The sequence below is a fragment of the Amia ocellicauda genome, chromosome 10 (assembly GCF_036373705.1).
Source record: "Amia ocellicauda isolate fAmiCal2 chromosome 10, fAmiCal2.hap1, whole genome shotgun sequence".
Lineage (NCBI taxonomy): Eukaryota > Metazoa > Chordata > Actinopteri > Amiiformes > Amiidae > Amia > Amia ocellicauda.
This window is the reverse complement of record NC_089859.1, coordinates 40,060,541-40,085,682: the sequence shown is the minus strand read 5'-3', so window position 1 is coordinate 40,085,682 and position 25,142 is coordinate 40,060,541. Positions and strand designations below refer to the sequence as shown.

General features: G+C 37.0%; 2 protein-coding genes across 3 annotated transcripts; both read left to right on the top strand.

Annotated features, from left to right (window-relative positions):
* Positions 1–1,497: 1,497 nt before the first annotated feature.
* On the top strand, positions 1,498–14,309 carry LOC136760595 (cytosolic non-specific dipeptidase). Of its 2 annotated transcripts, none has more exons than XM_066716079.1 (12): positions 1,498–1,587; positions 3,342–3,409; positions 3,963–4,106; positions 4,690–4,852; positions 6,883–6,971; positions 7,592–7,792; positions 8,860–8,944; positions 9,302–9,462; positions 9,880–10,044; positions 11,404–11,545; positions 12,557–12,704; positions 13,331–14,309. In XM_066716079.1, the coding sequence occupies exons 2-12, from the start codon at positions 3,350–3,352 to the stop codon at positions 13,395–13,397; spliced, it is 1,425 nt and encodes a 474-aa protein (XP_066572176.1). In that variant the 5' UTR covers positions 1,498–1,587; positions 3,342–3,349; the 3' UTR covers positions 13,398–14,309. The 2 variants fall into 2 exon arrangements, with proteins under 2 accessions (XP_066572176.1, XP_066572177.1); XM_066716080.1 differs by having other exon boundaries at positions 1,515–1,587; positions 3,223–3,409.
* Positions 14,310–17,463: 3,154 nt separating this feature from the next.
* On the top strand, positions 17,464–24,860 carry LOC136760593 (cytosolic non-specific dipeptidase). Its single transcript, XM_066716075.1, has 12 exons — positions 17,464–17,559; positions 18,030–18,140; positions 18,418–18,561; positions 19,573–19,735; positions 20,227–20,315; positions 20,842–21,039; positions 21,422–21,506; positions 21,663–21,823; positions 22,458–22,622; positions 22,964–23,105; positions 23,589–23,736; positions 24,505–24,860. Exons 2-12 carry the CDS (start codon positions 18,030–18,032, stop codon positions 24,575–24,577), a joined length of 1,479 nt encoding a protein of 492 aa, XP_066572172.1. The 5' UTR covers positions 17,464–17,559; the 3' UTR covers positions 24,578–24,860.
* Positions 24,861–25,142: the final 282 nt, after the last annotated feature.

Here is a 25,142-nt window from a genome sequence, read left to right as displayed (position 1 = left end):
CAGGGTTGAACTATGGCACAGTACTGTAGCACAGTAAGACCATGAGACAGTGACCTTGTTTACACAGACACACAGAAAGAAATGCGGTTCTTCACAGGGGATAGGAGGCATTCGTAGGAGAGAGTGGGGTGTTCGTAGTGGATAGTAGGCATTCATTTGAGACAGGTAAGGTATTTTATGACACCCATTTTTGCACACATAAGCCATTTTCTGGTTGTGTATGACACTTTTTTACTCCTTTGTGATATTTTCCGATCCTGTATGACACTTTTCAATCCTGCATGGGTTTTTATGGTGCAGTATTACATTATTTTGTTTGTGTATTCCACTTTTTGGTCATTTATGACACTTAACTGTCCTGAATCACCCTTTGGATTAAACCCAATCAAAACCCTGATTGCTCCTGAGAATGCAAATGGCAGAAGATTTATCGCTTGTTCCTAAAGGGGACAAGAGCCTTTGGCCCATATGGTCTGTGTGTATGTGTTTGTTTTTGTACTGTACTTTACCCTATGTTTACCATGCTACACCATGCTAAGCTCCATCCATTTTACCCTCTACCCTGACAAGCTTCCCAGTCCCTGCTGATGCAAAGCATCCCCAGAGCATGGTACTACTGCCACCACCATGCTTCACAGTAGGGATGGTGTTACCTGGGTCTTGTGCTGTGCTGGGTTTGCACCAGACATAGCTTTTCATTTAGGCCAAATAGTTCAATTTTTGTTTCAGCAGACTACAGAATATTTTGCCACATCTTTTTGCAAATTCCAAGTGGGACTATTTTTCTGAAAAAACATGCAGGCCAGATCTGTGAAGTTGCTGAGCTGTTGATGACGGACAGTTTCTCCCATCTCAGCCATGGAACGCTGTAGTCTTTCAGAGCTGTCACTGAGCTCATGCTGGCTTCTCTGACCAATGCTCTTCTTACCTGACTGCCATTTGGGAGGACAGCCTGCTCTAAACATATTCTGGGTGGTGCCATGATGTGAGTGAATGGAAAAACAATATGAAATATCCTGTGTGAAACTGAATTACAAGTTGTTATTTTTCTGACTCTATACTATTTTTCTATACTCTTATCACAAGGTCGAACATACGGTAAACAGAATAGTTTTCAAATATTGTACAAATTACAGTCTTACTGTTATTTAAAAAAGCAAATTAGATTACTTTTATATTGATCTGTTATGTACATCTGTATAGGGAGGCTGTTACTGTAACAAACAAAAAAAAATGCAAAAAATCTAACTCACAGATTCATTCAAATCGTCTCTGTTTGGCACGCTTTTTAAAGATTGTATCCGGTAGTGAGCTGCGAAACATGTTGCAAGCAGAGTCAAGCTCCCTAACTGGCACAAGTTGGAAGACCCGCCCTTTCATCGCAGAGCCGTTTTCTTTGTATTTCCATAGGCTGCGAGCAGCTGTCAATCACAAACGCAGGCGGACTATTGGTGGGTGAACAGGAAATGTCACGTCCCTTGCTGCTCAAATCCGGCAGCTGTGGGGTGAGTAACACACCGGCGTGCAGACTGATCTCAAGTGTGTGTCAAATGAATTGTGACGTGGGATTTTGATTTATTTCAACAGGCAAGTTTGCGAATCTTGGTTTCTTTGTTTTAAGTCTCTATTTTGTATATATATATATTTTCTCACTTATGACACACACAATGGATCTCTAGCTAACAAGTAATCAATCTAATGCGTACTTTTAGTTATTGTCATATGTTTTTCCTTAGCTGTGATCTACAGGAAGAGCCGAATGATGATCGCATGGTTACTAAAGATATTCATTATATGTAGTTGAAGACTGCGCTGTAGAGTACTAGCAGGAGATGCAGGCGACGATGCAGTCAAACTGAAGTGTTAAGCAGGATGCCAGGCCAGGCGATGCAATTGAGCCTAGAGTGACCGACATGTATGACTTTTTGGGGGCAAAAATAAAAGGTTGTTTCAAACCGTATAAAATGAACACCTTAAGCAAACTTGTAATAATTCACACGTACTATGTTATTATTATTATTATTATTATTATTATTATTATTATTATTACTGAGAATATTCTGAATTTGAATTCCAGGAACACTGGTAACAGGGAGAAGGGTTACACTAGGGAATACAAGGACAGGAGGCTTTCATTGCTGCATCACCTCTGGCAACTGTGCCCCTGTAATACAGGGAACCACACGTACAGAGCACAGATACAGGCCAACAGCCCTACAATGCCAGTGTAGCCATAGCTTAGTTTCTGGAAATCCTGAAAGTTCTACATACTCGGCATAATCAACAGTTTGATTTCCCCAGCTCATTGTGTAAAAGAGGTGCCACAACCTTATTTCCCATTTTCCCAACAGGTCCATGGTTTTCCTGTAGAATGTTGTTTGAATTTTGGTTGAACTACCGTTTAAAAATAAAAAAAAGTTTGAGGTCTGAGCAAGAAGATTGATAACAAAGTTTTTCATTCATTCTGAGACTTGACAGATTTAAATGTTTGATTTTGACATATAGTACATATTTGTTTTTGGAAGTGATGGCTATGGTTTAAGTTGTTCACTGTCCAGTTTTTCATGGGACACAGAATGCAGCCAAATACTTTAAATGCCCATATAATTTGTGTTGTAGCAGTTGTGTTTGGCATTTGTTACATGTGTTGTAGCTGTGAGCCCTATCTTGATTGTACTGAACATTGTCTGTCCACTCTAGCATTAGTGCTCCCAATGACTTTCTTCCGTTGTCCACTGTATGTCTCAGATATGCATGTATAGCAATTTTTTTGTTTTGCTCTAAGTGCACACTACATAAATACATAAATTGTATTTATTGAATGTTTGCTCCAGTGTGTGTCCTTGCTTGAGCTCACTCTTAGCAGTTTAAAAGAAAATAATTGTGAAGTATATTGAACTAAAAATGTACTGAGCTAATAAGAAGACAAAAGTCACTGATAACTTTAAAAATAATATATACAATGTTTTTCTTACAGTATGGCTGTACTCTACCAGGAAACTTGCATTCTTGTCATTTTTATAATTTTTATGATTTTAGTTATTTTGATTTATTTTGAGGGGCTAATGGACTCCCTTTCTGGTACAGGTACTGTGCAGGAAATATTGTATGTGATTTAATTCGAGACTAGGGTGCAATGGTCACGTTTTCCTGAGAACATGGTTATTGTTTAACTTCAGATGGCAGCATTTTTTTTAAAGTCATTGTGATTTTTTTTTCAAGTGTCAGCAAAGCTTTCGAAAGCAAAGGGTGGAGCTGTAGCAAAAAAGGAAAGGACATTACTTTAACATTTGTGGCACTCTTCAGTAACCGAATAGGCAGCACTTCTTTCCCTCTTCTAGCTCACAAGATGTCTTGCCTTCCACCTTTGTTCAAGTATATTGATGAACATCAGGAACTGTACATAGAGGTAAGGAGTCTAATTCTGGTAAAAGTGATTCAGTATAATAGTAGTTGTCTACCGTTTGCTTACAAAAAGTAGTTTAGCATAACTTAACCCTAGGACTTGATAAAGTGTAGAAATTCTGTACAGGTTATATGTATTTCTTGTACATTTATACAGTCAATACAAATATCTACAGAATATTGAATGATTTGATAATTCACTCCCTTCCTTACAGTGACTGTCATGGTATATATAAAAAAAAAAAAAGGTTAGTCATGTGTCTTGTAGAATTGCATTACATTCATAGGAGAAGTAAAACTACATTGTGTGAGTTTCTCAAACCTATTGTAGCTATCTTTTGTTTATATCATATTACATACATATAACTGAAATCGTGTTAGGATACATTTTGACATGTTGCCTTCCTGCACTCAGGGCTAAAATCACTGGAAAGCTAAGTGGCAATGAAATCCTGGCTGTCTCAGTTATGCATTGCTCTGTTGAGGCATTATTGTTTTGTGTGTTGAGGTATGGTTGCACTAATGTATATCCTTGTTCAATCCTCCACCTTCTTCAGCGCTTGGCAGAATGGGTGGCTGTGCAGAGTGTGTCCGCCTGGCCAGAGAAGAGAGCGGAGATCAAGAGAATGATGCAGATCGCTGCCAAAGAGATTGAGAGGCTTGGGGGAACAGTGGAGCTTGTTGATGTGGGCAAACAAAAGGTAATTTTGTTTTCAACATTTCACAGCAGGTTATTTTTAGACAGTCCCAGAACATTGAGTGTACTTTCGAACAATTACAATTTTCCACGTTCCTAAGTGATTCTTAGTTGTTCTAAACTTTTATTTTTAAGTAAAAGGTACTGGCCTGTATGGCACTACATGTTGATAATTCTTACAAAACATGCATATGTAGTTATACTTTTGCAAAATTAGATTTTGAGGGCATATTTACCATTGCTCAAAACTTCTGTATGTGGATTGTTAAGGAATCAATATTTGAACATTGAACATTGGAACAGCTGGAAAATAAAATTAGAAAACAAAACAAAATTCAATTGTTGTTGAATATCTATAAATGTATCCCTCACATAGTATATACAGTTCCCAGGTCATTTTTCTTTATACTTTATACAAATGCCCATCTTAACACACATAAAACTAAACCAAATATCAAGCATATTACAGAGCAAAATGTATCACCTGAAACTAATAAATTGCTTTGCTGAAAAATTCTCATGAGTTCCTCTGATTGAATTATGGAGACTTGTGCAGGGCATTTTGACTTAGTGCTGCTGTGTTCTAGCTCGCTGATGGGGCAGAGATTCCCCTGCCTCCTATTATCCTGGGCCAACTGGGCTCAGATCCTGGCAAGAAGACTGTGTGCATCTATGGTCACCTGGATGTTCAACCAGCTGACATTGAAGACGGCTGGGACACAGAGCCTTTCACCCTGGTAGAGAAAGACGGTAAGCCACACAAATCACAGTAAATTGTAAAGGACAGAGTTTTTTGGAATAAATATTTGAAAAATATTAAAACCAATCCATGAAAATGTTGATTCACCAAAGTTACATTTTGATTCTCCTGACTTTGTTTCATGTAGGCTAAATTGTATTCAATATTCTTAGGAGAGCTCTTGCCAATTTTTGATGAGATGGAATCAACAAAATGGTACCTTGACTGGTAAAATATTATAAATCTTAATTTTAGATTTAATACCAGTTATGCACAGAAAATGCTGTCCTTTTTTCTTGTCTTGTGTCTATTACTCATAGCCTTGTGACGCTGCACATCAGTTGCATAATAGTTAATCAGTGTTTTGCAGTCCTGACACTGAAACCACATACAGCACTTTGTTGTAATTTCTGAGAGTAGATTCGCTAGCAGTTTCTATTGTTCTGCTCTAGAGGTACACTTAAAGTTCACCCAGATGCACAATGCTAGGTCTGCTGATACTTTTGTTAGACCATTGTTCTGCAATATCTTTTCACCATGAGCATGAGCATGAATTAAAATTACCTTAAATTTTGTTTGCAATATTGGCCTGTTGTAAACATTGTTATTAGTAAGTTATTTCGAGGACTCAAATTGATCATACATCAGATGCACCACTTGATCAAATGAGAAAATGGCACTACTTTTGTATTCATTTGACACCTGTATTTTCTTTAGCTTTGTCAAAGGGTGCTGGTAATGGGCTTAATTGATGTAGTGGCAATCCTGACACAGTCCTGCAGTCTCTCATTTCCTGGACTACTTCTACGGTTGTTTTTAACAAAGTTCATCATGGAAAATCTTACCTCACGTAGTAGCACACCTGTAGTCTTTTTTTGGTAACTGCAAACAAAAGTCCGTTCTTTTGCTGGACCCCTGTTCCACAGAGAGGTCATCCTGAAATTCTGTCAGCTCGATCTCTGACGCTACACTGCACCTTTGTGCCTGAGAGTGCCTGACAACTTTTTTTTATTTGTTTTTTCAGTGCATTATTTTAATTCTCTTAAACATTTATTTACATTTTAGAATAAGCATTGTGGGCACAGCAGACATCTCTTGCGGGCACGACTTTGCGTACCACTGTGTTAGGCTAAAAAATATTTTCAGCAAATAAGACGGCACCAAGTGTTCTGCGGAACTCCAAGTTTCTTCAATGCAGAGTGCATTCTGGGACCCGAGTCTTGCTGGGGGTAGTGAGAATAATAATGTATTCTGCATGGATTATATGCATTTTATGTTAACATATATAGAAAAAACAATATTTACCTATAATACAGGGTATTTTAGCTACTTATTAACCATAATATGTCTTTATTAGGCTTTTATGCATTAAGGAGGTAATTCATGCATTAAGGGACTAGCTTTCTCCTCAGCAACAAGAGACAGACACTTCATGTTAGGCTCAGCATCGTCGAGATCTGCATCTTAGGTCTTTGTGACTGTGAGCAGAAAGATATTTTGCAATATACTGCGCAGCTGGTTTCCAGTGTGTACATGGCTTGGATGACTGAGAAACCCTGCTATATTGATTACACCCACATTGCTATAATTATGCCTTAGCTTTACACTTCCAAAATGAAGTGGTAGTTGAAGTAAACCCAATTTAGAAGGGTTGTCTGAATTGAAAGATCTATTGACTTCTTATTCATGCTGTTAACATGCTTCCTTGGCAGTGCATTTTCTCTTCAACATGATTTAACACCTTAATACTATGATTTTATAGTACATAAAACAGAAGAGCTCATCCTACACCCTTTTGTGTGGAGTGCAGGATATGTCATGATATAAAGGCCAAGAAGAGCAAGAGAAGTTGGCTCAAGTTCTGCTGGTTTTGCAAGTGCATTCCATAGACTGAAATTGCAAGTGCACATTAACAGAAATATTATGTTTTTTTATAGTTATTGTTAAACCTTACTTTAGCTAAATATAGTGGATATTTAATTATTTAATATTGTATTTTTAAAAAATTATTTCCTCCAATTTGGGGAATTCTCTGTTCCAGGGAAACTCTATGGCAGGGGCTCCACTGATGACAAAGGCCCAGTGCTGGCTTGGTTTAACTGCATAGAGGCCTATCAAAAGATACAACAGGTAGGTTAAAGTTGCACCACATCAATGCCATGTCAGCAAAAGGGCAGGTCAAAGGTACAAATGTAATCAAACTGTGATTGTGGAGCTCAGCAATTGACATTGCTTTTATTAGCTTTGTGCTCCAATCTTATCGCATTCAGATGGAAATTCATTTGGCAAAATATCAGGTAACTGAAGCACTAATTGGAAATGGCAAAGTAACCATTTTCAGAGATGTTATTTGAGGTTATTGCACTTTGTTTTCAGGTGAACTTGTAACTGTGGACTGCAAAAAAAAAAAAAACTTCCATTACTCTTCCTGTTACCATCCTGAATAATAAAACCAAAGACAAATTTGATGCAAGAACTTGCTGTTCTGGTTTCTGAAGATGCATATTTTGTTAAATGCCATACCATTCAACCATTAAGCAAACCATATTCAATAATCATTCAACCACATCAAGTGGCAACCCTTATATTGAGTTCATGAGCTTAACCTATAGCTTCTTTCATAAACATTCTGCTTCAAATAAACATTTTTATAATGTTTTTAATGTACCCTACACACTCTTAGGCTACTGAATTAAAATGTTAAATTTGTATATGTGCAACTCTTTATTTTATTTTATTTTTAATATCAGGAGCTGCCTATCAATATAAAGTTCTGCCTTGAAGGTATGGAGGAATCTGGGTCAGAGGGATTAGATGACCTGGTTTTTGCTCGCAAAGACACTTTCTTCAAGGATGTTGACTATGTCTGCATTTCTGATAACTACTGGCTGGGCAAAACTAAGCCCTGCATAACATATGGACTCCGAGGCATCTGCTACTTCTTCATAGAGGTATTCTGAATCACCCTCTTAAAGATAATTGGAAGTGTTAATTTAGAATGGTAGTTTCTCTTCTCTTGACTTGATTCAACTTCTGAAACTGTTTTTCAGTCACAAGTCTATATCTTGTACGTGTAGGTTTAAAAATATAAGTGTTCTATATATGTAGATCAATTTACAAAATATTAAAAAATGTTGTCCCTCCTACCCTTTTCAAGTCAGCCCTCTGAATCTCTGATTGAACAAGAATGGTAGGGCTACAGTAATGTGTTCATGCTTACACAAGCCATTTTATTTGTGTGGAACAGATATGAAAACAGATATTTTGGTATTATCCTTCACTATCACAAAATAATTTTAACTATGTGAAAATAATCTAACCAATAACACAAACTAAGTAATGGCTTTGGACACTAGAGGGAGCCAGTGTGCAAGCATTTGTGGGCCAAGAGAAATTAGAAAATGCATAGTGTGCATACACTTTTCACAAACATGAATAAGAACAATGACCACTTCCCCATCCCATAACATAGTGAAAGCACAAACGGGTGTTATGGCAAGAAAATAAATGCTAATCTAGATATCAGTGTTGAAGAGTATAGTTAGATAATATGTACAGTAGTTATTCTTAACAGGTTTTCCTTTTGATTTGTGACACCTTTTTCTGATTTACTGGGACTACAAATAAGCTGTAGTACAAATAATAATACATTAAAACCAGAAAAAAACTCTTCAGATCTCATACAATTTGACCACAAAGTTCCAATTCAGCTGCAATATGTTCTTTAGCTGGTACAGTTTCAAGTCTCCATTTGAACCTGAAGCATGAGTTCTTTAGGGGCAAGTAAACATCTTATTGCTACACGATATTTGTACTTGTCCTGCAGTTATTGGGCTTGGAAAACAGTTAAAGTTAGATAGATAATTATGAAATAACAGCTGGAAACTAATCTTAATGCTAATAAAACACCATTCATAACAGTACTCAGTTATTCAGCATTGTGTTTGATAAGTCAAACAATGTAACAGAAGGTTTGCAATAGACTGTAATGTGTGACATGGCATGTTATTCTTTTCAGGTGGAAGGCTGTGACAAAGATCTCCATTCTGGTGTCTTTGGGGGCTCAGTCCATGAAGCCATGAGTGATCTCATTGCATTGATGGGTGAGTGGTCCAAGATTCCATGGAGACAGTACAGGGGGTTCAAAATTGGCTGGTTTCAACAATACTCCAAGACCGTATTCAATAGTCTGTAGAAACCGAAATGTACTGTACTGTACTGTTCAGGATCTGTGACCCTGCATTGCTGTTTGCCATACACTAAGTATATGTATTATTATTATTGCACTTGACTTTGCATTCATATCAGTTAAAAAGGGGTCTCTTGGTGAAAGTAATGACTTGACAAGGTGTCTCTCAGGCAGAAGAGACCAGGAATCCCTGGCTGAGATTACCAGATCTTATGATTGTGTTTAATTTCATAACCATGAGGATTCATTAATCTTTGTGGTTACCTGGCAGATTCCCTCGTGGATAAGAAAGGTAAAATTCTCATCCCTGGCATTTACGAAGCAGTGGCTCCCTTAACAGATGAAGAAAATAAACTGTATGAGAAGATAGACTTTGACATGGAGGAGTACTGTAAAGATGTGGGAGCCTGCAAGCTACTGCATAACACAAAGGTATTGTGTGTCTGCAATGTTTGTGCCTGAGCACCTAAGGGAATAGTAACAGTCTGCAAAATATTTACTTTAACATCCCAGTTGTTATATTTAGATTTAAATGTTAAATAGACCTTTAGAAATGATCCCTGTTAGTACAGAGACTATATCCCACATACTTAACTGGTCAAAATGTTAAATGAGGACAATATTTCAGAGAGCAGGGATTGCTTTTTCTCCCACTCATTGGTTAATTGGTGCATTGGTTAAGTGTTCATCATATCGTACACTGTAGAAACAGGTCACCCTTTGACTATCACTGGTAACAAACTATTGAGGGTTAGAGAGCTTTCTTATAAAATTAAGCTTGTGATACCTTTTTTCTTAAAATGTGTGTTTTTCTGTATTAAAACAATGTGTTGCCTCCATTATCTGCAGGAACAAATTCTGATGCACCGCTGGAGGTACCCCTCTCTCTCTCTGCATGGCATTGAGGGGGCTTTCTCTGCCTCTGGGGCCAAAACTGTCATTCCCCGCAAAGTGATTGGCAAATTCTCCATTCGCCTGGTGCCAGACATGGACCCGAACGTTGTGCAGAAACAGGTAAGGGAGTGTACACTAGAGCTGGCTGATGTCAGAAAAGCTATCCGAACAAGCTCTTGTGTCTGTAGGGACTGCTCTTTTTTTGCTGTCTCTGTTAAATGAACTTCTGTCTACCAGCAAAATGGTCCTGAACATATTTGTGAGGTAAAACCGTGGTTGTATTTTGAAAATCTGTAGATCTACCTGTAAGGACTTTTTTCTGAGATGCTGAGACCCAAAGGAATGCGTATTATCCAATCTGGCAAGCGCCATATGCAGACTGCTTATAAACTGAGGTGACCTATTCAAATTGTGCGCACTGTGCAGCATTTGGACTCCAGGAACACATTTCCATGAACAAGAGCAGAACACACAAGAGGCCAGTTCTTACTCTCACTTGCTGCATTGTTTCTGGCTAGGTTATCTTTAGGTTGTTTTTACTTATTTTAAAATGGCCTGGCAGACCCCTGTGCACATATTCCTTAATTTTGCAATATATACTGAATGTCTTGCAGTGCTGCTAACCTGAAAATGGGCTCTTCAAATGAACCCTTTCATTTACACCTCTCTGTTTTCTGCAAATGCTTGCTTTCCTTTTATTTTTTACTGCTTTTAGTTAGAGGTGGAAAATGTATCCCATAATCCTCTTTGAAATCTTGAAATGCATTAAAATGTTCACCATGCATTTTTTGTTTAGCACTTAATCTCACAAGAATGGTCTGGATTTCCATTAGCCTATGTGTTATCCAGAGCCAGGTGGCAAGCAGTCAGAGTGTGCTGAGTTGAGCTTTATTGCCATTGCCAAGGTCATTAACTGCTGCTAGAGCCTGAATATGTTTCAGGTTTTATTGAAATTTCTAAAATTCCTTTTCATCAATGTATACAATAAGAATGTTGGACAATCTGAGAGCCCATTTACAACCGCCTTCCCATTCTGCGCTTAATTCTGCACCTTCTTCATAAAAGTTTTAAAAGATTTGAAAGATTATACTGAGAAGCCTTGTTCAACAAATACATACAAATAAACATTTTACAGAAATTCAAGTATGTACTTGCACAATACCAGAAGTGGCCTGTTTACGTCCCATGCAAAATAAAGTTCTTTGTACGATCTGTTTTGTGTAATTGTGCAGGTGTATTTTTGGTTTAATTACTGAAGTCATTGCTGAGTTAGTGTATTTGATTAATCATTATTCAACTTTTACTTTTTTCTATGGTTAATCTTCTTGGATATTATTCTTCAAAAAGGACCTGAAAGAACACATTTCAACTTAATTGCAAGGTGCAGGATCATAGTCATGGTCAACAGGAGTTACAACCATCAAACTGTCAGAAGCCAAGTTTATATACATCTGACCCCATCTTTTGATTTCCTTAAAGGTGGTCGATTATTTGAACAAGAAGTTTAGTGACCGAGACAGTCCTAACAAGATGAAAGTGGAAATGGGCCATGGGGCAAAAGCCTGGGTCTCTGATTTCAACCATCCTCACTATGTGGCTGGCAGGAAGGCCATGAAGACAGGTAGAGTAATAGTGTGACACCAACAGAGAGAGACTTTTATGGGGAGATTCTCAGATCATAGATTTTACTGTAATTAATGGCCTCCAATAAATGTATTTATTTAATTGGTAAGTAAATAAACAGTTTAAAACCACTCTGTAACCTACATTATTATTATGTGTCCTAAGTATTTTTAATTTTGTGGACTGTATTTCTGAATTTCACAAATGCACCCTCTCACGTAATGTAAACTTCGGGAGACTTGCATGTCCTCAAAGCCAGTGTATTCAGATCTTAAACTAAACAAATTACAGCTCAGTCTAGTCCTCCTGTAGCCTAAACAGTTGAAAGTTGGTTGTTCTTCAGTAACACAAGTATCCCTCAGTTGACTATCCAGTACTGTCCCAGCATTGTTCAACCAGTTTGCAGCTTGCATTGGAAACTGCCAGTTTTCAGAGCCCAGCTGCATTAAAACGAGAACCTGCATACTTAGTGAAATTTAGCTTGTGTGGTTTGGTCACAACAGGATACACTACCAGATACTGCTGTGTGGATTAGTATGTAAGTTATATGCTTGGTGTTGCATCATACATTTTAGCATTTGTCATGGCTGTTAATTTGAGGCCATGGCTCCATAGTTAATAGGCAGAACATCCTGGAATTATACTTGTGGCTGGGCAATCCTGACCATAGTCTAAAAGAGGATGTTACCTGGGCTGATGCCTCATTATTCATACTGTAGCATAACACGAATCTCCAGTTAGCTATATTATATATATATATAGAGAGAGATTTCACACAAGTGTCTCCAAACAGGACAGTGGCTGTGTGAATTACTATAAAGATATGAAATGCTGACAAAGATGCTCTGACCATACCTCTTCACAGATGTTTTTGCTTACATATGTTGTCATATAAATGCATCTTTCGTTCTATTGATTCTAAAATATTTAAATAAATATTTAAACCTGACAATAAAAAGGTAGGCATTGAGTTTATTTTCATGTTTGTATTTATTTGTCCTGTCCACAGTTTTTGGTGTAGAGCCCGACCTGACCAGAGAAGGTGGTAGCATTCCTGTCACCCTGACATTCCAGGAGGCCACAGGGCGCAACGTCATGCTGCTCCCGGTGGGCTCCTCTGATGATGGAGCACACTCTCAGAACGAGAAACTCAACAGGTGAGGCCTTATACATTACAGAGAGGGACTCTAACCTCCTTCGAAAACCCCAATCTAATAGGCTTTTATTAGGTCATCCTTAAACTGTACATTTATAACGACATTTCATTTTGTTTAATTAAGCAGGAGCTTTGATCAATTCAGTAATTTAGAAATCATTTGGAGCAAATGGCAGAATGCCATTTCAGACCTCAAGGAGCAGAGTTTCCTAACTGAAAAATAACTTTCTTAATTGATCAAAAGCTGACCTGAGTTCCCAGTCTATAGAAACTGCTGATTTAAGGTGACCTGTAAAACTGATGGTTTGGATGCTCTCCAGGACCAGAAGTGAAGACCACTGCCTTAAGGAAGCTACATTTTGAATTATAATATGACAAAGGTTAATTGTGACTACTCTCTTGAACTGTGAACTTTCAGTATATCTGTTATGTAACTTATCCTGAGGTTAAAGGTTCTACAAACACTATTAGGAAAGAATTTCCACTTTAGGTTTTTCTTAGACAGGACCCAATGTATTTGAGAGTCATACAGCAACATAGGTTATTATTGAATAAACATGCAGTCTTAAGAATTTGGTGTGTTTCATTTCATTTGTATGTATTTATGAAAAAATATATATCTTTCAGGGTTAACTACATCCAAGGAACCAAGCTGTTGGGAGCTTACTTCCATGAAGTTTCTCTTCTAGAGTGATAGGAACAGTCAAAGATTTCACCATGGAGGAGTACAGTTATTCTCTGGGATTTAGGTCTGAATTTTATCCCTACTCCATTGTTCTAAAAACTTCTCCATCAAGGTCAAAGGTGCTTGGCTTTACTCCGCTTTCTCCTTAAAGTAAAACCCCTTTTTTGTTCCTTAGGATCTCTGCCAAGTCTTTACTTGTATTGAGGTAACATAAGAATGAAGGGAAAATATAATGAACACAGTGTTTCCAATTGCATTAAGAATGTTTGTTGCCTGATGTATTTAATCAGCACAGTTGTTGGAGGGAACTTATATGTAAGTACTGATTCATGATCATGTCCCAGGAGTGTTGTAATTGGAAATGTCCAAATCCATTTTATTAACAGGAACTGCTTGTAGCAGGTTCCTAATATATTAATGTGGGATATGTGAATCATATAAAACAAATGTACCATGTTAGAAAAAGTGTACCAGATGGAGAATGCAGTGGTTTGTAAGCATTAGGTTCATAACAACTGTGCATAGTGCTTACATTTTTTCCAAATAAATTGTATTAGTTTTTCTGTTAAATGTATGCCTTCCTACAGCTCTCAATACAATATAAAGACACTTATCATACATTGTATCTACTAATCTTCATTGTTGTCATTTTTTGACCTGGACTGTGCTTTTGAATATATCATTTTATTAACATCAGATAAATTAAGCATTGTGTAGTAATCTAAAATTTAAGAGCCTTCATGATTCAAAAATCTCCACAAATTAATTAAACCTTTATGACTTAATTTTATTAGACAATACATGATCCTTCTTGTGGCTGAAATGTGCCTTGTTTATACAACTGTACTGTTAACAGTCTGCATGATTCAACCTCACAGGTTCTCACTGCAGGTGCTCATTAAAGATGATTCTGATTCCGTAGTTATTTTTTTCACCTCCTGATGAATGCTAAGTTTTAATTTTTTTCTTATGTTGAAATAAAATATAAAAATATATTGATGTTTCGGATGTGAGACCACTTGAACAGTCTTACTATAAATAAACCTCAGACTATACCTGTATTTGCTGATTGTGGTGTACCGTATTAACCCGTTTTAGTTACTGGTAGTTAAATCTATAAGAAATTAACACATTCATAGTGTTCAAACTTAAATTCCCGGTCACCTACATAAAAAATGACTCCAGTTTAAAACCCTTTATTTCCGTAGGGTTGTAGGTGTAAATTCCTTAGGATCTGTAGTAACATGAACATGACTTTGTACATTTTATATTCTCATGCCTTATACATTGACAAGTAAAGCCTAGATATTTGCCATAAAGGGACAGTTTTTGATTACAATGGCTGAGCTTTCTATAAAAACTAGTCACAGGTGGTCAATACATGGATACACAGACTAGAGCTGTATTTGTAGACCACCCGTACTTGCTCTCTAAGTTTGAACAATGCCATCGGTCTTCTTTGCATATTGTTACTGCAAATACACCAATCAGCCATAACATTCTGACCACTGACAGGTGAAGTGAATAACACTGATAATCTCGTTATCATGGCACCTGTCAGTGGGTGGGATATATTAGGCAGCAAGTGAACATTTTGTCCTCAAAGTTGATGTGTTAGAAGCAGGAAAAATGGGCAAGCGTAAGGATCTGAGCGACTTTGACAAGGACCAAATTGTGATGGCTAGACAACTGGGTCAGAGCATCTCCAAAACTGCAGCTCTTGTGGGATGTTCCCGTTCTGCAGTGGTCAGTACCTATCAAAAGTGGTCCAAGGAAGGAAAAGCGGTGAACCGGCGACAGGGTCATGGGCGGCCAAGGCTCATTGATGCAGGTGGGGAGCAAAGGCTGGCCCGTGTGGTCCGATCGAGCAGACGAGCTACTGTAGCTCAAATTACTGAAAAAGTGAATGCTGGTTCTGATAGAAAGGTGTCAGAGCACACAGTGCATCACAGTTTGTTGCATATGGGGCTGCGTAGCCGCAGACCAGTCAGGGTGCCCATGCTGAGCCCTGTCCACTGCCGAAAGCGCCTACAATGGGCACGTGAGCATCAGAACTGGACCACGGAGCAATGGAAGAAGGTGGCCTGGTCTGATGAATCACGAGTTCAAGGTGTTGACTTGGCCTCCAAATTCCCCAGATCTCAATCCAATCGAGCATCTGTGGGATGTGCTGGACAAACAAGTCCGATCCATGGACGCCCCATCTCACAACTTACAGGACTTAAAGGATCTGCTGCTAACGTCTTGGTGCCAGATACCACAGCACACCTTCATAGGTCTAGTGGAATCCATGCCTAGACGGGTCAGGGCTGTTTTGGTGGCAAAAGGGGGACCTACACAATATTAGGCAGGTGGTCATAATGCTATGGCTGATCGGTGTATGTTAATGTGTAGTGCAGAATTCCAGAAAAAACAAAAACAGACACAATAATCAAATAACCTACCAAGGGGGAAATTAACAGTTTTAATGTTTCCCCTGTGTTTGGTGTTTATGTGCCTTTGTTGCTCAATTAATTGACCAATGGCTGCTTGCTAGTTGCACACTTTCTAAGATAGCAGGCAACAGAAGTACAGTGCAAGAATAGTCTGCAATTCAACAGAGGAGATGTCAATAGTTATTTGAACTAAACCAGCTAATACTGATATTTCTAAATGTATTTTGTACCAAGAGGATGGAAAAAAAGGTTAAAACCAAATCCAAAACCAAAGTTACAAAAACAAAAGCAATATTTTAAACCTATAGGATTGTTATTGATACAATTGATAGTGAAGTTTTAAAATTCATTGCAGCGAATTATTTAAGAATGAATTCAGAATGGGGCCTTATCGAGAAAAATGGCATTATACTTCTCCATGTGATGCTGTAGCTGTATAACCTTCCTGTAGTTTTTCTAGTTTACATTCTAACACGTTTGTGTAAAATGCTGATCTATTTTGCTCCTTTTTTACCGCTGTTTGCGCACACATTGATTTCAGTGGCTTTTAACTCCTTACAGAAGAAACATTAAAGCAAAAATACAGATTCTTTGGCTTTTCTGTTCATGCCATAATGGGATATTCTGTGTTAGCAGTTCAGGGATGTGTGCCAGTTATAATTAACCAAAGCACTTACTCCCTTTTGATATTATTATAAATTTATTTTGAAATGGTTGAAATTGTACACCAGAGGAACATACTGCTGCAGATAGATCTGCTCAAACATGTATTAATGCACAGACAAGGTGCTTCAAATGTGCAGCAGTGTGTTGTACAGCGTGGTGTTAAGGTGTCCCAATAAGTAATGCGATTGAAGTAAAGAACTGGTTCAGTTGTTAGAATTATTTTTAATAATACTATTAAATATTAGATGTTTAATTAATAAGTCTTATCATAAAAAATAAAATATGGCCGTTCAGGATTAAATGAATATGCTGTAAACTAAAATAAATGCTGTACAGCTTTCTTTAGATAATAATGCAAATTATTTTAAAATATTTTCAGTGTGTAGGTTATCACATAATTCTGTTATACTCTGTTTCATGGTGCCATATATTAATATGAAACTTTACCTTTGCACTCCACTCCAAATAAGGCTTTGAATCATTCTCATATCGGTTGGCCGTTTTTACTTTAAGCCAAATCGATCTGATGCAAGTCGGACGCAATCTTTAAACAATGAATCTGGATAAACTTCTGATACAGTTTCTAAGCCAAATCTAGTATTGAAACATTAGGTCAACGTATTATGTTTTCAACTAAGAAAAGCGCAGGAAATCCAACTGCATCAAAGCAGACGTATTTAAAACAACGTATTCAAAGGATCCTCAGTAAAACCACCACTTATTATATTGTTGGTTTTGCAAATAATGTGTTCAGTCCTCATGCAGTATTAATTTGACTGAATGTCGTTCTATCAGTTTATGTCCTACCACTGCAATTATGTGCCCCAGTTTCCATTCTGTAATTTTGTGGATGTACCGGTCACTTATAAAGTACATCTGAATAACGCTGAGGTGTGTCTGAGTTAACATTGTGAACTCAAACTAAAATCTTTGCCAATCGGACACCACAGTCCAGCCTGAGGAGGCGTTTATGTCAGTATAAAAGGCTACGTCCACACGGGACAAGAGCAGGGGAGGAAAGGAGACCAAGCAAACAAGCACACATTTCACCAGGGGACACACTGACCGAGGTACGTAGTCCTGAAAAGGGTTTTGAATTGAGCGCGATAATGAAAGGATGATGAACGGTGGTAGATTTGCAACCTTTAGTGCATCCTGCTGTCCACACCTGTATACATTATGTTGACGTGAATTGCAACATGAATACTAAACCTATAAACTACTGTAAAATGTGATACTTCACATGCACTATTACTGTAAGGGACTGGCCATAATGTTTTGTTGGTATGTTTGTTTTTTAAACAGTACAGGATTTTAAGATTTTAGACTTAACGGTGCAGAACCGGTCAACTTAATTGATTATGACAGCGATGTTGAAGTAGCTATGGCAATGTTTTTAATTTCATGTAATAACAGTCTGCTACTTTCTACTATGCGCTATACATTCAATTCAGTTGTCCGCTAAAATAGCTAGGCATTCTCAAGCTATTGTAAATCCGGCTTAATTAGAATAATGACCACTATTAATGTATCTCCCCAGATGAATTATTTGCTCTTCTCCTCGATCCTTCTCCTCACTCCAAGCCTCCATGCATTCAACTTGGATGCCTTTAGTAAACACATTGACAGCCACCAAGAGGAATATGTGGAGGTAAGTCTGTAAAGGGTTTCTGTAAAGCATCTCTCTCTCTCTCTCTCTCTCTCTCTCTCTCTCTCTCTCTCTCTCTCTCTCTCTCTCTACATATATATATAAGGACTAAATAACATAAACTATAAAAATGTTGCACTACATTTAATGGTGTACCATTATCACAATAAGTATTTTAGGCGTTCAACTTGTATATTTAGTTTTCATTGTCATACATTCTTTATATTTAGATTTATTTTTCCTGTTGCTGTGCTTGCCTGATGATGTTTCACCCTTCCAGGCCCTTAGAGAGTGGGTGGCTGTGGAGAGTGATTCCAGTGATGCGCTGAAGAGACCTGAAGTGGAAAAAATGATGGAAATCACTGCAGAGAAACTCAGAAAAATGGGTGGGAAAGTGGACTTGGTGGATATTGGTAATCAGGAGGTATATGTTCACTTTCTTTCCACTTAAGCTGTTTCATCATACTAAGTGTCCCATTAATTCTTATGAGGATTTACCTATTGCTGTTTCCATTATTCGGAGAGGGGGTGCCGAGTGGCTGCAACATTCCAGGTGACTTAAGACCTAAGATTGAGGTCCTTCTCTAAGTGATTGTAAAGCTGCAACTGTTAATGCATATTTCATCCACTAGTCTGTGTGAGTCTCTTTGGATGAAAGTGTCTGCTAAACGGCTAATTATTGTATGTTTCATACTGAGGTTGATATCTAAATTCGAATCATGATGTCTTCCACAAGGCACTCCATAAGATATTTCATAAAAAAATTGTAACGCAGCAGTGGGCTGGCAGTTGTCACAAGAAGAGACTTTCAAACCTCACTCCTATATAAAACTTAATTCATTTATTCTTATATCAAAACTTTGGAAATAGCTTCCAAAGCTAGTTTTTACTGAAAAAATAAACATACATATATATATTGAAAAGGTCTTGTCTCCCAATCCATGTCGTCCCAGCTGGAAAGGTCCACCTGATGAAAACAATGAATTGAAACTTGTGTGCATGTTATTGGATCAAAACAATTTTTTCCTTTTTTTGAAGTTTGTTCCATAATTATGAATTAAAATAAAAAAGTTTTTAATTTTTTTTTGAAGTAGTGTGGATCATTGGCAACAAGTGAAAAGTTTGTGAAGTCTGGCCAAGTCTCTCAAGGATATGAAGTTTGTTAGACAGTTCCATCTAGGACAACGTGGGTTAGAAAACACGACTACCTTTTTTTCAATAGACATTACCTTATATTGGTCAGCACCTTTGTGAATAAATAAGCATTGCAGTGCAATTTGTTTAGAATATATATTCCGTACCTAGGTTGTCTTTCTAGATTGTGTAAGTTTGAACTTTTACAATGGCTTTCAGAAAATGGAGAGCAGCTTTTTTAACAACTTATTTTGAAGACATACTGAAGTGTTCTAAACTCCTTTCACATTTTCTTTGACAGCTACCCAATGGCAAAATAATTCCTCTTCCGAAAGTTGTCACAGCTCAGTTTGGGAATGACCCCAAGAAGCGGACAGTCTGTGTTTATGGCCATGTTGATGTCCAGCCTGCTAAACAGGAGGATGGGTGGGCAACAGAGCCTTACAACCTGACTGATATTAATGGTATGTGCTCCTGCCTCTGGTATTCCACCCCTTTCCTTTATTTCACCTGTTCATTCATAAGTTTGTCTTGACTTCTAAGGTTTCTCTTTTCTTCCTAATTTTCTTAATAGCTTTTCTCAATTGGTTAAATATTGGAAGTGTATTGAGTAGTGATACTGGAAGACTAAAGGTTGCAACCTAGAGATACATTTGTTTTTAAACATTATTTAAACATATTTTAACCTTAAATTTCAAATATTATTAAACCACATTCATCACTTTAATTAACCAAATACAAACTTTGATCCACATACCCATTGTATTCTAACACTTAATGGCAGGCTTTTCTGTTTGAAAGAATATTCTTCCTTCGCCCTAATGGAAAGTACTGTTTAATTTGTAATCTCAACATGACATTTTGATTGGGTTTGGGTCATCTGAAGATTATATATATATATATATATATATATATATATATTTTTTTTTTTTTTTCCTAACCTTCTTCTGAAAAGGTAATCTGCATGGAAGAGGGGCATCTGATAACAAAGCTCCAGTTCTTGCCTGGATTCATGCAGTCGAAGCATATCAGGCTCTGAACATCGTGAGTGTCTCAATGTTCACAATTTCTTGTGTATTCATTAATGTTTTGGGTCACTTTGAAAACATTGCTAAATTTTTTTTGTTAATCAACAATGGTTACTAAACTTGTTCAAATTATTTTACTACAGCTTTGGTTTTAAACCATTTTGGCAGTGCCTCAGTGGTGAACATTATGTAACCAGTAGTAATGGACAAGAATGCAGATTTATACAGCATTCCATTTCCAAGCAATAAGCTTATTAACAAAGAAAGTAGTAACCCTGTAAAAAAATGTTATATTCTCATGGACACAATGTTTGGTATTTTGGTGTTCTTGCATGTTGTGACTGTTATTAAATTAGTAAATGTCCTACTATTTTCTCAGGTTAACAATACTATACTTTTAAAATGAGTGTACTTAAAGTTTAATGAAAATTTGCCAGTTTCGTGAAAGTCAAATATTAAACAAAATCCTAATTATTCTTGTAATCTATAGTGGTACATGTGTCAAAATCTCTTTTTCTTCTTATATCCCCTTCACATTCCAGGAACTCCCTGTCAATGTGAAGTACATCATTGAAGGAATGGAGGAAACTGGATCCAATGGCCTGGATGCTATGGTTTCTCAACGGAAAGACACCTTCTTTTCTGACATTGATTACATCATCATATCAGATTGTGGTTGGCTGAGCCGGAGGCCAGCTCTGACCTATGGAACAAGAGGAAACTGTTACTTCTTTGCTGAGGTATGGAGAGAAGTTAAAAATAGGTGTACCCATTAAAATTATTATGAAAGATGCATATGAACAAATCTGTTACTTTCTTTTTTCCTCTTTGGTAAGAGCTGAAGCTAAAAGTGATGCTTATCTAAAGACTATAGACCAAGTGTTTTTGTGAAGTATGGTTTTAACAATCAATATCTATACATTTACATATGTGTTACTGTTACTGAATTGAAACATATTTAATTAATAATTATTTTTTGCCTCCCGTACCACTTTCATTTTCTTCATCCTACACATTTCTTCTCATATTTAAATATTCATAGCAAACCTTTTGTCCAGCTAAATAGTTCTGAACTTGATGATTTAATATATACATATGTCTGTCACCTTTTCTCTGCTATAGGTTGAAGGTCCTAAACAAGATTTACATTCTGGAGTCTATGGGGGCACTGTGATCGAACCAATGACAGATCTTATTGGTATCCTAGGTAACTGAGCATCTAATCATTATAATCAAGTGCATGGATTACCATCTGTGTTTGTAATGAGTTATGTGTTTTAAAAATGTAAAAACATTTTAAAAAGTATAATAATTTCAGTGCCCACAAAACATTTTTTTGCAGTAATTCATTTTCTTTTGCTAGATACACTGATTAATCCCAGCGGACGAATCTTGATCCCTGGAATCAATGAGGCTGTGGCTCCTCTGACAGATGAGGAGAGGAACATGTATGAAAACATTCAGTTTGACATGGAGAACTACAGGAAAAAAATTGGAGTGGACCGTCTGATGTATAGTACAAAGGTAAACCTCGGATAGACAAAGCATTTGTTTATTTTCCATTGACAGACTGAGCTCTCCAACTCTGCAAGATGAAGGAATGTCTGCAATAATTCATTAGTCTAGTAAAGACAATGAAGAAATGTGATTTCTCATCTGTGCAGTCAATGAATTGAGTTCTGGGCATCAGATATTTGGGTAAATATGACTGAAGTAGACAGTATTAAGAGAAGACTTTGATGGGTTCAGGTAACTTTCCTTGTCACTAAGTTTTCAAGGCAGGGTGGTCCAGGGGGGTTGCGGATTGTTGAAGGTGGGGGGCATAGCGAACGAGAGCGGGGTAGCTTTTGTAGTGTAATGGTAGGGGCAACACTGCTATATCTAAATCATAGATTAGGACTATAGTACTATATTTTAATTAATTAATGGTATCATAAAAGTCGAGACTTCTTCTTTATCACACTTGTTTTAAATATTTCTGTGTCAGCAATGGATGACATTAAAGCAATGGCTTAAAAACAGATATAATACAGCATTCCAAATTCTGATTTACTTGGAAAGCAAAATGCTTGGATGAGATGGGAGCTGTTTTTTGTAAGCCTTGTGAGGGGGAAGAATCTATTTTGAAGGATGCTTCATTATCTTTTTGGTCTTGCAGGAGGACGTCCTTGCCCATCGTTGGCGCTATCCCACAGTGTCCATCCATGGCATTGAAGGGGCTTTCTCTGCATCAGGCTCCAAAACTGTCATCCCTGCTAAAGTCATTGCCAAATTCTCAATCCGACAGGTGCCTGATATGGACCCTTCAGTTGTGGAGAAACAGGTAGGCGAAGCAATCTGTTTAATGAACAAAATGTATAGTTCATCTTCTTTATTTAACATAACTGGGAATTCCAAAACAATTTAAAGGCAGCAATCCCTGAGTAATTCTTATGTATCTCTCTGGACTTTTTAAAAAGTTTGTACTTTTTGTCCAATGTGCAAATTAGTCTTTTCTCGGAATTACCAGTCACCAATTGTAACACCAGAGACAACATAAAAGGTGAATGGGATAGTATAATTTACAATAAGGAACTGCTAATGTCACTTTTTTAGCATTTTTTTTTAAACAAATCTGTTTCTGTAAGTGATTTTACTTTTTTGTGTTTGTGTTTATTATTTTAGGTGACTGACTATTTAAATGCTATGTTTGCTAAACGCAATAGTCCAAATAAGCTGAGAGTGCAAATGATCATTGGAGCCAAACCTTGGGTGGCTGACATCAATGACCCACTGTATGAAGCAGGGAAAAAAGCTGTCAAGAAAGGTAATATTTTCAACATATTTTTAAATCACCAAATTGCCCAGTTTAATATCTTGATTTCCATAAGAGAAGTACAACTAGTGTTACTCACAAAGGCTTGATTAGAAATTGTGTGCTCTGACTTTCTACCATCTGGGTAATCTTTGGGACATAGCCAGTAGTCTAGCTTAGTTCTGATTAAACTCTTGCACAGACACAAGTTGTGTCAGCATTCCATCTTCCCATGTGTAAACAAGTTATTGATTTTATGTTGAACCTTCTTGACACCAGGCATGTGATCAGATCAATGTACATCAGCTCAATCAGCAGCGACAGACAAACTTTTATAATCCCTTTTAAAAAGGGATCTAAACTGATTTATACTAAGATTTATCTAAAATTAATGATATATGCATATTATTAAGAATATTAAGAATGTGATTATATGATAAAATATGTAACTGGATAAAAAAAATGATTAAATGTGTCTGTCCATTTCTGCCTCAGTGTTCGGAGAGGATCCTGATATGATCCGAGAGGGAGGAACGATCCCTGTAGCGAAAACATTTGAAGATGTCACAGGAAAAAGAATCATAATGCTGCCCATTGGAGGATTTGATGATGGCCTGCACTCACAGAATGAGAAGATGAGCAGGTAAGATAAAACACCCTAAGCTGTTCAGACCAGCTCTAGGTCACGCATGGTCATGACAGTTTGCAAATCTAAATGTGTACACTTACTTCCTTTCTCGTTTCTTGGCTGCTTTGCTATGAGGCGACTTGATTCTTGGAGATTTTGTATACAATTAATAATAAAGGAAATCACCATGAAGCATGAAAGCATGAAAATACAATGTAATTACAATCCTACTGATTGAACACAGTACACGTTCATGTAACATATAATGCTAGCAAAATGTCACATATATAACGGTTTGTATTCATAGGCAGTAACAACATTACTAAAACTGGAAAACTTGTAGTTCCCCCCTTTTAAGAGAAATTACATAATATTATGAATAGCTTAGTGCTCAGCCACCTACAATAATAGTAGCCATTATAAAATATCTGGTTAGAAATTCATTTTGACAAAAACAAATCACATTTTATTTAATGAGTAAACTTTACAAATGTATCTAATTGTCTCAGAAAACAAACAACAAAACCATCACCAAGTAAAATAGAGAATTTAGCAGCAAGAGAAGACCTACTGTGTTTGGAAACAACAGCTTGGGGAAAATGTGTGAAACTTACTATATGTATGTGAATGGTAGGAGTACAGAATATGTTTGTTCTGTATTTCCTCTATGGTGTATCTATAATTACTGTATTTTCATGTTGCCTACAAAAGCCACAACCACTGCTACACAGATGTTCCTGTTGGCTCCCAGCTCACTGCATTGCCTTTCTGTTATATTACCAGGTATAACTACATTGAAGGAACAAAATACTTTGCTGCCTACCTTCATGAAGTTGCACAGATTCCAAAGGTGTAAATAACACCAGACGACGGGGCACTCACATCTTGCCCAGCTCCACACATTTTTCTTAATAGGATGTTCCTGTCTTGGTACATTTGTTTCAAATCAAGGCCACACAAAATAAATAAATCAAATTAATTCAACGATATTGTTTTTCCATGGGCTGTTTAATGATGAGGGAGGATGTTATGTGATATTCCCCAGTCCATTCAATCATTGCTTTTGATTTTAGATTTTTACCATTGTAACATTTATATATGTTATTAAACTACACCATGTGAAAACCCTTTTGTGCAAATAGTAGTCTCCATGAATTTATTAATAATTTACTGTGAAACAAAACGAATGCAGGTATTGGAATTTTGTAGTAGTATACTATACTTGGCAAATGTCCCATATGACGATAGATGGTACTACCCTCTAGCATTAATTGTTTTCATGTATTTATATATGTATGTATTTATTGATAACCTTATCCAGGACGACTTAGTTTACACAGGGATTACAGAAGTCCAGTAATACAATTGCATAGGAGAAATCACAGTAAAGCAACAGGAGATCTAACAATGCATATTTAAGC